General features: G+C 44.2%; 2 protein-coding genes across 2 annotated transcripts; both read right to left on the reverse strand.

Moving 5' to 3' along the window:
- Nucleotides 1–1791: 1791 nt before the first annotated feature.
- On the reverse strand, nucleotides 1792–3532 carry Prr9 (proline rich 9). Its single transcript, XM_037207331.1, has 2 exons — nucleotides 3438–3532; nucleotides 1792–2941 (listed from the first exon to the last, which is right to left on the reverse strand). The coding sequence occupies exon 2, from the start codon at nucleotides 2920–2922 to the stop codon at nucleotides 2572–2574; it is 351 nt and encodes a 116-aa protein (XP_037063226.1). The 5' UTR covers nucleotides 2923–2941; nucleotides 3438–3532; the 3' UTR covers nucleotides 1792–2571.
- Nucleotides 3533–12166: 8634 nt separating this feature from the next.
- Nucleotides 12167–13841, reverse strand: Lelp1 (late cornified envelope like proline rich 1). The gene is made up of 2 exons (XM_028857301.2): nucleotides 13722–13841; nucleotides 12167–12646 (listed from the first exon to the last, which is right to left on the reverse strand). The coding sequence occupies exon 2, from the start codon at nucleotides 12624–12626 to the stop codon at nucleotides 12285–12287; it is 342 nt and encodes a 113-aa protein (XP_028713134.1). The 5' UTR covers nucleotides 12627–12646; nucleotides 13722–13841; the 3' UTR covers nucleotides 12167–12284.
- Nucleotides 13842–13891: the final 50 nt, after the last annotated feature.

Below are 13891 nucleotides of genomic sequence, written 5' to 3' on the forward strand. Positions count from 1 at the left end.
AAGCCTGGGTCAGAGCTCTGTGAGCACAAGACCCTGTGTAAGTTCCCATGACAGCTCGATGAAGGCTTTGCTGGCAGCTTGGCGTCTGCTCTCCTATCTGCAATCTGCAGCCTGGTACCCTTCCCATCACTGAGGCCTCCTCTGTAATCACCAGCCTCTTCCCCTATCTGATGTGGTTGGACTGTCCCTGCTCATTAGCCCTGCACTTCCTCTCAAGGTCTGGGTATCTGTTCTTGGATTCCAATGTGTGCCTTTAGTGTTAGTGAACAAAGACCTCTGCTGCACTTGAGCCAAGCTAGAGACACAGTTGTGAGATTTGTCAGCCCAGAGGAAGTGTCAATGATAGGTCTTTTGAAGACCTTTTTGCAAGATTCATCTGGGAACCAGCTAGGCCCTGGAGATTGATGGAATTTTATTCTCAGTGTGGAAAATAGGTGAGAAAAAATTATTTAACTAGCCACTGGGACAAGATAACTGTAATTCTGGCATCTGGGGGATGTTCAGGGACTTGAGAGGACCAGGAGAGTTTTGGAAAAGGCTGTTGGTGAGAACGGCTGGCAGAAAAGCTAGCTACTGTCTCTGCACAGGGATACTAACCTCTTGGCTCACCATTTCTCCAGTACCTGGCTGAGTGCCTGGCATTTGGGAAATGATTGGGTATTGCCTATGAGGATGATAGATCATTGCAAAGACAGTTTCCCCAAATCTCCCTTGAGTGTCATATGCACTTTTGTCAAGCCAGTGAGGGCTATAGTCAGGAGTAAGAGTGACCTGGGTTAGAATTCTGAACATGGGGCCCTATGAAAGGTCAAGCATGCGCCTCAATAGAGGGCAGCTGACCTTCCTGAAGCTGTGTGAGGATCTTGTTGAGAATGCGCACAAGGCTCAGAACTTGGCCTAGACCGCACGCCCATAATAACATACGATTCCACATGACCTGTTGAAGCTTTTCCTCAAATTCTGTCACAGTTGTGTCTTATTCTAGAAAATGTTTAAGTGTGAGAGACTAGTATGATTCACGTTGTCAGGAGGTTCTCAGTTGAGTTAAGCTGCTGAGACATCGACTCCACATGATCACAGATTTCCTTCTCTCGAGATCCAGTAGGGAGGAGGTGGGGGATGGGTAAGGAGCTTCTGTTCTGCTCTGAGGACAAGCCTTGACACATCTTCCCCATAGGCCAGGTCAGGGCACTCAAGAAGAAACAGCCTTTGGCTCTTTCATGCCAGCCCAGCATTTTCTTGCCCTTTTACACAAGTTCACAGCTTTGTTTTGTTCTTAGGTGAGGGAGCGCTGGGACAAAACCAGGTCACCTAGGTTGGATTTACTGAAATCTGTCCAGATGGCAGCGCAGACACTTTGGCCCTCAAGTTTGTGTTCATCTCAGAGGCACCTTTCTTTCTCTCTGATGTGTGTAGCTGTCCATGGGTTTATTTGGGGGTACCTCTTCCGCACAATTTTCTACCCTCCATTTTAGTTCTTTCCTCTGGGAATCAGGCCAGAGAGCAAATAGACTACAGTGCAAAGAACCTGGGCCTGAGGTTCTCACCATGGGAAGGTCTCAGTTTTTTACTGTGTTGTCTCATACGTGAAGTGTGTGTGTGTGTGTGTGTGTGTAGATGAGCCTGGAGAGGCTGCGAGCAGCTGGTCTATGTGATCCAAAGGAGATCTTTCTGCCTCTGTCTTGTGCATCTGTGAGATGTGTTTTCATTCTTTTCCCAGATTCCCTTCCCAAAGGAGGCTATCATTGCCACAGAGACAGCAGAGATAAGGAAGGGGCACACACACATCACTTCAGGGATCAGCTTAGGAACAGCTTTATTATATATTTTACTTTCACCAAGGAGAGAAAGGCAAGGGAGCTGGGGACAAACCAGCTCCTGTCACAGAGACACAAACTAAAGACCATACACAGCATCCAAAGCCCCCTCAAACCACATGGTTCAAAGCAGACCTTCCATGAAGCACAAAGACTGACAGAGATCCCAAGATCCCAACTTGTGTTTCCTTACTGTCTGTTTGAATTCAATCTTTTAAAACAGTTTTTACAAAGCACAGAGCACATGACAATGTCCAACCTTATTTTGTAAGGATGCAGAAACAAAGCTACACCATTTTTGATTTGGTAGCACCACCGACCTCTTCCTAACATCTGCTGTAGTGGCGATAGCTAGAATAAAGCCATTAAATTCAGGTTGTGTTGAGGCTTGAAAGAGAGCCTTGCACTCTGAAAGATGAACAGAGGCATCCTTGGTCAATATGTACCAAGGGATAGTTGAGCTTTTGCCGCAGGACAGCTGTGTTAGACTTTGGTGGTCTCCCTGGATAACCACACCACTCCTGTGCTAAAGACTGTCCACCAACTGCAGAGAAGAGTACTCATTCACAGAGGTTGGGGAGATACAGAGAACTATCTTCAGAGGCACAGACCAAGTCCTGAAATCCTGAGGAAGTCAGGAGATAAGAAGGTGTATTGTACAGAGATACCCACAGGAGAAGGTCACCAGAGTGGGGACTGGGATTAGATTTTCTTCTGTTGACCATCTTCTTGACTCCAGATGGCATATGAGCAGCTACTTTCCCTTGCCCTGGGATGAGCACTTCTCCTGGAGCTTCTGTGGGAACTCCTCCACACATTTTGTTTGGGCTAGCTCCTGACATGACTCCACACACTGAGGCAGACACTGGTCTTGGCTTGGAGGTAGGCATGGATCTTGGCCTTGCTGAGGGCAGTTTCCTTGGCTTATCTCCTGGCACTGAGGATCACATGCCTCCTGAGCTTGGAGTGGACATTTGTCTTGGCAGGGGTCCTGACACGAGGGAACACACCCTTCCTCAGCTTGTGCCTGGCACTTTTCTTGGGTCTTTTGAAGACATGGAGGTGGCACACATGGTTGCTTGCACTGTTGATCACTGAAAGACATCTTGGGTGATTTGAAGAGCCTGAAAATAAACAGAAGATTTGAGATGTTTTGCACTCAAGGCACCAGACTGGGAAGTTGGAAAGATATGGGTGGGTGTGGAGGATTGATTGAGAGGGGGATGGGGGAGAACATAATTAACTCTAAGATTGATTTTTATCTCTTTCTTTTATATTTCTAGCTCAGCTCCCTCCGACACTTGTTTCCAAGATGAAAATGTTCTCCTGACTTTTGTCTGGATAGGCACAAGCTGAAAACCCCAATCTTACCACACAATTTAACTAATAATTAAAAAAAACCAGCTATAATATATTAAACAGAATGCATGAGATAGTTAAAGTGGTCCCAGAATGGCAAGCTGTCTAAAAATAATAGTAGAAAGTATAGTCTAAGATAGGAACAGAAGAGTGGCCTCAAAGAGATGGAACATCAAGGAGGGAAGGAGGGAGGGAGAGAAGGAGAGAGAGAGAGACAGAGAGGCAGACAGAGAGACAGAAAGAGACAGAGAGAATGCTTACCTGATCTTCAACAAGATTCAACGAAGGATGTGAATTGTGAAGTCTAGGAAGGTGGGGACTTTTATATAGTGCTTGGTATGGCCTCCTGAAGGACTGGTGGGCCACGTGGGCTAAAGTCCTAATTGTGGAGTCACCATAACAAGCTTCATCTGAAATCATGAACCGTTTGAGTCACTGCTGTGATGCCTGTTAATCAGCCTTCATTTTGGCCTCTGGGTTCTCACCAGACCTCAGCAGGGAGGGGCTCCACTCAGAACTCTTTCATTAGAGGCAACAGGAAAAGAATGTTCATAAAATGTTATCTGTCTGTTCAACCAGGACTGAGGTCCCTTGTCTACTCAAACCAGTTCAGGATGTGGTGAGAGATAGGATCAACCTTGCTCATCTCATCTTTGCTAGTAGGAAGAATCTACGCCCAAGGCCTGGGGTCTGCCTGAGTTGAGGACTTGTATGGTATATTTTAAACATTTCCACTGGATGTTCCTGCATGAAGAAGAAAACTCCTTCATTTATTTTGTCTAGACTAGCTCAAGGCTTGGCTCTACATGGTGAGGCAGACACTGGTCTTGGCTTGGAAATAGGCATGGAAGTCAGACCCAAGGAAAATGGCTTTCCTTAGCTTAGGGTTCTAAGTTGAGGCCCCACAGTGTCCTAGGCAGACATGAATTTTTTTCCTGTATAAAGTCCTGAAGAAAATTGGAGTAATTTCTTGCTCTTGAGTCAGGTAATATGGTGAATGGGAAAAGAGAAGATGCCAGCCTCATTTTCTCAACTTTGAGTTTCTGGTGCCTTTGGAAAAGTAAAGCTTTTCTGAGCGGCCAAGGAAACAAGTTGGAATACAGTGCCTGTCTCCTTGCCTCCTAAAAAACTTGTCAGATTTAGGTTAATGGAAATTGGGGGTGGGCTGGGATTGGGGTGGAAGGAAAAGTTTCGAAGCAATGCACCATCTCCTCTGTGTCTTGCTCCTCTTATCTGATGAGTCCTTCCCTGGACCTGTTGAAATCCGGCAGTCTTCAAGCTCCACTCAAGTCTATCAGCTTTCAAGAGTCTTCTCTGGTCACTGTAAACTAGAAAGGAATCTATTTCTTGTTTTTCTTTTCTTATTTTAGTTTTTCAAGACAGGGTTTCTCTGTGTAGCTTTGGAGCCTGTCCTTGAACTCTCAGAGATCTGTCTATCTCTGTTTCCCAAGTGCTTAAAGGCATGCACCACCACCACCGGGCAGGAATTCACTTCCTTATGAACTCCCATAATATTTATGTTCGTGATATATATATATATATATCACATATATAAATTTATATAGCATATATAAATATATATGATATTATATATATATATATATCTATAAATAGACATTTAGTGTTGCTGTTATATTATTCTGGGTTTGAAGTTCCAACCTGTGACAAAAATCACATATGTGAAGACTGCAAGGCCAGAGAAGGTAAATGATTATTGATAGGGGACAAGCATCAGTGAAGGAATGAAAGAGCAGGTATACAAGGCAGACAGCTGTGAGGCAGAGGAAGATCTACTTACAAGCCTCGGTCCCACCATAGAATTTTTTCTTTCTCTTCTGCTTAAATAATTCTTTTGAAAATTTGGATACAATACACAAAACAGAGTGCATAGGATCCTTAAAGATGTAAAGAAATGGCACAAGAAATAGCAAAGAATGTACAATCCCACGTAGAAGCAGAACAGGCCTCCTGAAGCTGGAGCAGCAGCAGCAGCAGAGAAAGAGACAGAGAGAGAGACACAGAGAAACACAGAGACAGAGATAGACAGACAGAGAGACAGAGTGAGACAGAGACAGAGAGTGAGAACGAGCAGGATTAACTGAGCTTCAACAAGACTCAATGAAGAATGTGAAGTGTGGAGCCCAGTAAGGTGATGACTTTAAATAGAAAATGAAAGACAGTCATTTATTCAATTAAATATTATATTTAGGGGTAATAATATTCATGACAGGAGTCTAGAGCAGGGGTTTTAAATCTTGCTATTTCTGCGGCCCTCTAATACAGTTCTTCATATTTTGGTGACCCCCAACCATAAAATTATTTTCAATTCTACTTCATAACTGTGATTTTAATACAGTTATGAATTGTAATGTAAATATATGTGTTTTCTAATGGTCTTAGGGGATCCCTATGAAAGGGTCATTAGACCCCCAAAGAGTTATGAGTAGTTGAGAACCACTACTCTCTTGTATTGTAGGAAGCAAGGAACTAGCAACTACTGAGTTTATTAATTTATTCTTTCTGTTAGGCATAACCTTGCTCTTTTAGGGACTCACACTGATGGAGATGGACAGAGGTCAGCAGAAAAAGTCCCCTTTGTTGATCTTGGGAGGCAGAGGCTAGAGGAGGGGCATTTTCAGGTAGGTTTGAAAGCAGAGTCTTAGTTAGAAGGTTTTTGAAGCACTGAGATCTAGTGGGATTAAAGGAGAATCTGAAGCCATCTTAGGCTAGGCATGGATGACAGATTAGGGGAGAGGATATGCTGAAGATTACTGGAAGTTTCTAAACATGATTCATGAGATGACTTTGTTCATGCCACGTGCATTTCTGTGATTTTGGGATAAGCTCCAGGAAACTAAACAGCAATGTGAAGAAATGCAGAGACAAGATCATATTCTTATGGTGGTGGATAGCCCATTTGGATAGATCCCTGGGTTCAGCTTCTCCAAACGGCCTCCCCATCTGCCATTGAATTAATTTGTGACCATTCTTAAAACGGATAGCAAAGTCCTCCTGAGGAGGATGGATAATGACTTGCCAAAGACGTTCTACTTAATCAGCAGACTGTTTGGTTGTGTGGCAAAAGAGAATTAGATAGGAGATGGAAACTCAGTTGCTGGTCAGTCTACTTTAAAACAGAGAGATTATCTTGGGTTATCCAAAGGAAGGGTGTAATGTAAACAACAAGGATCCTTGAAAGAGCAGAGGGGGAAGAAATGTTAATATCTAATGTGAAAGACCCCACTGGCTGTTGTCGGCAAAGAAGATGGAAGAACATGAAAAGAAGAGGCAGCTGTGGAAGCTGAAAAGGCCAAAGAAATGCTCTCAAGGAGGCTCCCTAAAGCAATGTAGCCTGGCTGGCCACTCTGAGTTTAGTCCACTGAGACCACCTGTCATTTTCTTTTTATTTGTCAACTAGACACAAACTTGAGCTATCTGGGAAGAGGACTATCAGTTGAGAAAATGCCCCCATAAGATTGGCCTATAGGTGTTGGCCTATCAGGTAATTTCTTGATTATTGACTGATGTGGATGGGCCCACCTGTATGGAGGGACAGTGTCACCCCTGGGCAAGGGGTCCTAAGTTGTATAAGAAAGCAAACTGAACAAGCCATGAGGAGCCAGTCAGTAAGTGGTGGTTTCTCCATGGTCTCTGCATCATTCCTGCCTCCAGTGCCCTGACTTGAGCTGCTGCCCATCCTCCTGCAGTGGGAGTGTGAGCTGAAATAATCTCTTTCCAAGTTGCTTTTGGTCATGGTGTTTTATCACATCAGGAGGAAAGTAGCTAAGACAGCCCATAGACTTCTGACTTTGAGAGCTGCAATGCATTTTTGATGTTTTGTTCTGCTAAATTAACTGTAATGTGTGACGGAAGTGCTAAGAAACTAATACTTCTCACTATCTGGAAGCTCTTGGGAACTTGGAAGGAGTGAGGGCTCAGATGAAGTAGCAGCAACTCCTTCTAGTTCCTTTGTTTAGGAAGATCCCATCATTTGTCCTATCAACACACTCGACCAAGACCTTCTTTCGGTAAAGGAGGCTTAAGGATCCATGGAACAACTATGCTCAGGGTTCAGGAGTGACTCTACCACATAGAACATGTGCAGTATTGGATTAATGGCAATCCCTTACAGACTTAATTTCCCTTTTTGTGAGAAACCAAAAATCCTATTCACAAATTCCTTTTGAGAATAATTCAGAGTATACAGTAACACTTGGTACCCTCATACTACCTATAAAGGTCTGTATTGATTATCGGCTCAGGACTCACCTTTTCCATGGATTCTTACTTGATTTTCCAGCTCTCCGTTCTATCCTTTACTCTGACTCCCTAACCTTTGACTTTACTTTTCTATTCACTGTGATATGTAGACAATTTAGTACTGTCTCTGTCCTTAACAGAGTCTGACCAGTCACTTGACCCTCTCTGGCCTCCAGCCATCATTAGGAAAGCAGACTCTTAGTAGGGTTCATTCCAACCTTCACATTCTGTGATGCTATAAATGATACTATAAATGTGAGAAGGAACAATAAACCTGGGTACTTCTGTGTCTTTCTAAGTGTTTGGTCACATGTATGTGGTTCCCTTCTCCTTGTTTAGAAGACTGAGTCTTCTGTTCTCTGCATGTAGCAGGGTCTGAGAAAGATGGCTGAGTGACCTTAGGTGATCTATCATCTCCTTGGTGAAAAGTAGGAGATTTGGGGCATCTGAGTCTCTCAAAAACCAACCTCAGTGGCCCAGTTAGTTAGTAATGAGGCTTGGATATCTTCGGGGAGATTGTCCCACCCCAAATCATAGGATGACTAATTTCCCTGACTATGTTCAGTCCTCTAGTAAGACTAGTGCTGATCTGATTTGAAGGGTATCTGAGCATCTCGACTTCTGGACCTGTTATTATTGGGAGCTAGGATGTAATTAGACAGAGAGACTCAGGTAATGCAGATCATTGTTTTTCCTCCATTCCCATCAAATAACAATCTCCTTTGTGTAGATCATAAAAGTTCCCAGACTCCTTTGATTCATTCACCTGCATATTACAGGGCAATGGGTCTGATAACGCTGAAAAGTATAGAATGTGGCTCATCCTGTTTGCTGGCTCGTAGGTGCCTCTGGAGTTGACTGAGCTTATGAATCCCGTGTGGAGAGAGCACTGTACTTCTCTTCCCTTCTCTTCATGTCACCCACACAGGGAGTCTGAATCAGACAGGCAGAAGCTGTAAATCACAGGCCCTTTGGGCCAGAGGGCCATGCAAGAACACCTGACTCCACTTCCTTGTTTTAGCTCCAGCACGTGATTTTAACAGGCAACACAGACCTACCTATCAACTGTGATTTTTAGATGATGAAAGTGAGGTGTAAAATCATTTGGGCCTTGTTCCAGGTCATATGGTAAGCTCATGTCTTGGGCAATGGACATGAAAAAGCAGACTGTTTTACCGGAGGAGACTTCATGAGCTCCAAGAAGACAGCAAGTGTGCATACCAGCCTGTGGTTCTTACAGACGTGAGAAAATGTTCAAATGTGCATGCCTTCACCTTCAAGGGGGCAGGACCCCCAGGGAAAGAGCCACTGACAGACATGGGGAGAAATCATGGTCCTCAAACTGCTTAGATTTGCTGTTTGTCTTCCTTTTTCTTCCCACTTGAGTCGGGGTCTGCCTCATGGGGCCCTAAATCGGGGTTAGAAATCTTCTGACAACTCAGCTAACTCACAGTAGTTTTGGTTCAGTGGTTCCTCACCTGGGAATGCCATTTCCAGCTCAGATAGTGATGTGAAAGTCTCCTTTGGTTCCTCCATGAGCCCAGCTGGCAAATGGAGCAGAGGGAAAGACCCCCAATTGCGTTGTCTTAATAGGTATTTTTCATCCTTTCCTTCTCTCTGCCTCCCTCCATTGCACTAGTTCATATAGCAAATGACAGGTAGCCTGCGGCCTTTCCTCCAGCCCAAGGGCATCCTAGCTAGCCTGGATTTTCAAAGCTTGCCAATGCTAGGGATCTGTGGTGGCATCTGCTTTGACACTCTCTGAACAGACCCTTAGAACTGCTTTGCCAGGAAGAAAGACTGCTTGGCCTTGCCCACGTCATTTTATGTAAGCCCTCTATCTGGCCCTGTACAGATTGATGATCTCACTCTTGGGATGTTGCTTATATTTGTATAGCTCTCTACCATTTAAGGCAGAGTCTTGGTGGCTGCCATGGGAGCTGGGAGTAATTACAGCATTCTGTGGAGCTCTGGCACCCTCATCACATTCTGGTCTTCTTCCCCAGAACTGCCTTTGATCTAACTCTTTGTTGGAAAGGTAACCATTAAGATGTCTATCTTCAGTTTCATTTACATGGAAGATATAAGTACTAAGCTGGCAATAGACATTTTCTTGTTCTCAGACCTGGCTTCCTCCTAGATGGCACATGGGCTTCTAGAAACTGAGGCTTCAACTCCTGGCCTATTTTCCAATGGCGCCACTTGGAAGGCCATGTGCTGAAGGTGAACTTGGCTCTGCAATGTACATGTGCCCTTCCAAGGCCTATCAGAGACTCTGGCAGTCATTGAAGTACTGATTATGATTTTATGATTATTTATTTTTATTCTATTATACAACGAATAAGTGCAGGTTAATGAAAATTCAGAAAGCAAGATAGAGTTATTTATATCCCCATTATACTAGAACAGTGAGGACAGGAACACATTTTCTTCTATTATTATTCATAGTGGTTTTGTGTCGAAAATACTTTATGCAAGCTGATTACTATTTCCTCTTAATTATTTTTCATGTTGGTCAGCAGACACAAGGTTTTGAATATGCTGAAGTATTCTACCACTGATCTATAATAGCTCCTGCCCTTCTTCAGTATAGGTTCAGTGGCTGAGCAGTGCACCAAGTAACAAGTCTAAATGTAATCAAATCTCGTTAGATATTTACATCTTTTTTATGAGTTACACTGTGATAATTGCTTTGATTTACCTAGCTTCCACTCCTACCTTCACAGTTATTTTTGTCTAATTTATCTGAAATGAATGCACAAGGGCAAACTGTTGAGCATTTCATGCTTTTGACATCTATTACCATGTTTGCAAATTTATTTTCTAAAAGGGTGACCAATAATGACACATTAATACTAAGTTCCAGGGATTTATTATTTTAGTCAAAATTTAGATGCAGAAGGTTATCTCATTCTATTTTCAGCCTCCTCCTTTCCCTTTGCTTTTGAGGTGAGGTGCTTTCCTCTTGCTATCAACAGTTGATCACAGTCCTCCTTGTAACCTCACAAGGGTTTCCAGAAGTTTCTGATGTCCAGTAGAGGTATAAGAACGTAGGAATTTTGGGACAAGATCCTGCCAGGAGACTCTGAGACTCAGGCCTTCTTCATGTCAGAGAAAGTAACTATTAGTTTTCACATCTGGAAACTGAGAAAATAGGGCCATGAAGCCCTTGTCTAGCTTTGTCTCCTAGAAGTGTATCTATAATGAGTATAGGGGTTCAATCAGAAGTTGTTCCTGATGTCTTTTTTCAGAATTTTTTTTTGGAGTATCTGTATTTGTCTTTGACTGTTCTGAACCATTTTCTCAACACCCTTAGGAGGATGTGGAGGTATTGACATGGTGAGCCATTCTTGGGTCAACTTCTTTCATGATCTCTTACTCTTACTATAGAGAATCCCCAACATATCTCCATGTAAATGTTGTGGGCTCTTACAACGCACAGGTGGTTTGACCTGTGTGACAAAGCTGTCAGCTGCCTGGCTGCAGGAGTAAGCTCATGACCTTCTAGGAAAACAGGTGCTTGCCTGGAGCTAAGAGGAGCACCCTCCTGACCATTCACCAACTAGACCTGTGCACCTGGAATGCACGAGAGAGTGGGACACACGCCGGGAGGGAGGGAGATGGAAAACTACGGGTGAGTCCGTGCACACGGGCTCTGAGGATCTTGGTTGCTATAGTTCTCTTTAGTTCTGTATCCCACTGCAGTACCTATCCCAGAATACAAGCCAATCCATTCCTTCTTGTGAGTTTGTTTAGTTTGTCTGGACTCTCTAAACCCTTGTAAAATCTTCACTAAATATCAGCTATGAATGCTTTTCCTAACTGGTGCCCTCCCACACGCATATCTAATTTTTGAACCTAAGTTTTAATTTTGAAATCTTATAGATTTACATATTGCAAAAACAAAGATCCCACATACTCTTCATTGGGGTTTCCTTAAGTAGTGTCATATTATTGAATTTTCATATCAAAGTGAGGTAGATGATACAGCATACACACCCTTGTTTTAGTCGTGTCGGCTTCTATGTCTGCAGGGGCCCCTGAGAACCTGAGTGCTATGCTCAGAAGAGTTAGAGTCTACTTAGAGCAGAAGTATGGAGTAATGACACTCAGGTGAACAATGGACCGCCTCTTCACCCACTGTCCACTGTGCTCCAGTCCACTAAACACCTGTTCCCACCCGAAGTCTTGAAATAGCACTGTAACAGCAGTACTGTTTGTGCTATCTTCCCCATGGGACAGTGAAGGAAACTGAGGCATGAGTAAGTAAAGCAACTGATGTAAAGTCACAGTGTCATTAGGAGGTGGAGCTAGAGTTTAACCACAGGCAGTCTGTCAGAGCCCCTCTGCTATGCGGCAGGACTAATGGCAGATCCGTGGAATGTTGACTCAAACTTTTCTACATCTTTGACCAATCTCCTCTCTCTTTCTCTGTCTCTCTGTCTCTGTCTCTGTCTCTCCCCCCCCCCCCTCTCTCTCACACACACACACACACAAACTCCCCATGTCTTGTTTCCTGGAGTTACATACTTTCCCAGACACAATCACATTTAAGAAACCATTCAGACTTTGCTCTAGCAGGACTTGGCATTCTCTGGAAAGGCACCTTCCTCTAAGTGACAGGCAGAGGCTGTGGAGTTCTCGGAGATCTCACTGCCAAGGATTGCTTCTTGGCATAGCGCTGTGTAACAACCACCGCAAGACAAAGCAAATCCTCTAAGGCGGCAGAAGTCTTGCACAGCAGAGGAACAGGTTTACTTGTCAGTTCATGGTTTTGCTTCTAGCCCCACAAGGTTGTAGGTGGTAATGGAGGCCAATGGTGGTGGGGTTGGTGTTGCCCATGGTGCCTCAGTCTGGAGGTGGGCATGAGAAGGGGCACTTGGGAGGGCAAGTCTTAACACATACCACAGGGGGGCATGGTGGTGGACATGGTGGTGGACATGACGGGGAGCACAGTGGGGGGCACAGCGGGGCAGTTGGTGGGGAACATGGTGGGGGGCATGGCGGGGGACATGGGGGACATGGAGGACACTTGGGTGGTGGTGGGCACTTTTCCCGGGTACACTTGTCAGAGCAGCGCTGCAGCAGCTTCCTTAGACAACTGGGCTGACATTTGGCCTCACACTTTTGTTCACATCTGGGATCACAGTTCTTGGGATCAATGGGCTTATTTTTATCATCACTCGACATTTTTTCTTGGATATGGAGGCCTGAGAAGAAATGAGAGACAGAGTGTCAGTGAGGGACAATTCATGGACTTCTTCCTGCTGGACCATGCTGTTCTCATGTGTTTAAGCTCTAGAACATCTAAGCAAGCTGTCCTTGCCTGTGGACTTGGGGTATGTCTGGGTGTCTGCACTCACTTTGATTTTCTTTCATCCTGTTTCTGTTCTAGACTCTAAGCAGGTATTCTTAGGGTCCTGGGATGTCCCAACAACCATAAGACCAGTAATTTCAGTGTTGTTGGTATTTTTTGTAAACTCATGGGTTTAGTGTAATTCATGCAAGTCATTATTTCAAGGGGTCCATAACTTTTCTTTGATTGCATTGATGAATGCATCGCTGGCTCAGCAAACCCCTCAGCAGGCCGCTTCTCTACCTTCTGGAGGTGTGTTAGTGAACAGGCTTGGAACTGCAGGCACACTTGGGAGTTCTTTCCTAAGCCATGCAGTCTTGAAAACTGCTTTCTTCTCTGGTAGACTGAGGCAGGGAAGGCAACTGAGACCATTCTTAGTCCCATGAACCATTCTAGAACCATCCCTTCCTTCCCTTCAGGGGATTGTCAGGCTCTGCCAACTAGTCAGGAAAAGGAAGAAGTCAGGAGAGAAAAGAATAAGTGGGGCATCTAATTTTGTGAATTTATGAATGTTAGAAGCAAGACATATGATTTCCAGAAAGGAATTCCTTTTCTGTTGAGTTTTGCCCTAGGCTTTCCATAGGTCTTTCTCTATGGATAGTTTGACTCCTGGATTTGGACAGGGTTTTTAGTTTCTAACAATACTTTAGAAGTTGGCTTTACTTGGTATGCCTTCGATTTTTATTTAATAATAAAAAGTAAAATTCCATGAAATGCAGTTTAAAAGTCAGTATGACTCTCTCGGGAGGCAGATCTTTAAATGGAGCTCCAAAATGGGTAATGTTCACTCTAGTCCTCGCTACTGAAAATAACAAGAAACTTTTACAAAACAAAACCCTCCCAGCCCTCCTCGGTACTGGGGTTGATGCAGATTGTTCTTAGGACACAGGATGCACAAGAACAATCATTGCTGTTCAGATGCAACTCACCCCTTCCTGTTGGTAGTGAGATTGACAAGCAGTCGAGTGAGGTGGATGATAGGGCTGTGCTTGGGGAGGTAGACTTTCCCCCTGGTTCCTCTGCTGCACTCTGAGGAAGCCAGGGGTGGGCTGGGGGCCAGCTCCATTTATGACATCACTACAGCATCATGAGCAGTGAA

Source organism: Peromyscus leucopus, chromosome 6, assembly GCF_004664715.2.
Source record: "Peromyscus leucopus breed LL Stock chromosome 6, UCI_PerLeu_2.1, whole genome shotgun sequence".
NCBI classification, from domain to species: Eukaryota; Metazoa; Chordata; class Mammalia; order Rodentia; family Cricetidae; genus Peromyscus; species Peromyscus leucopus.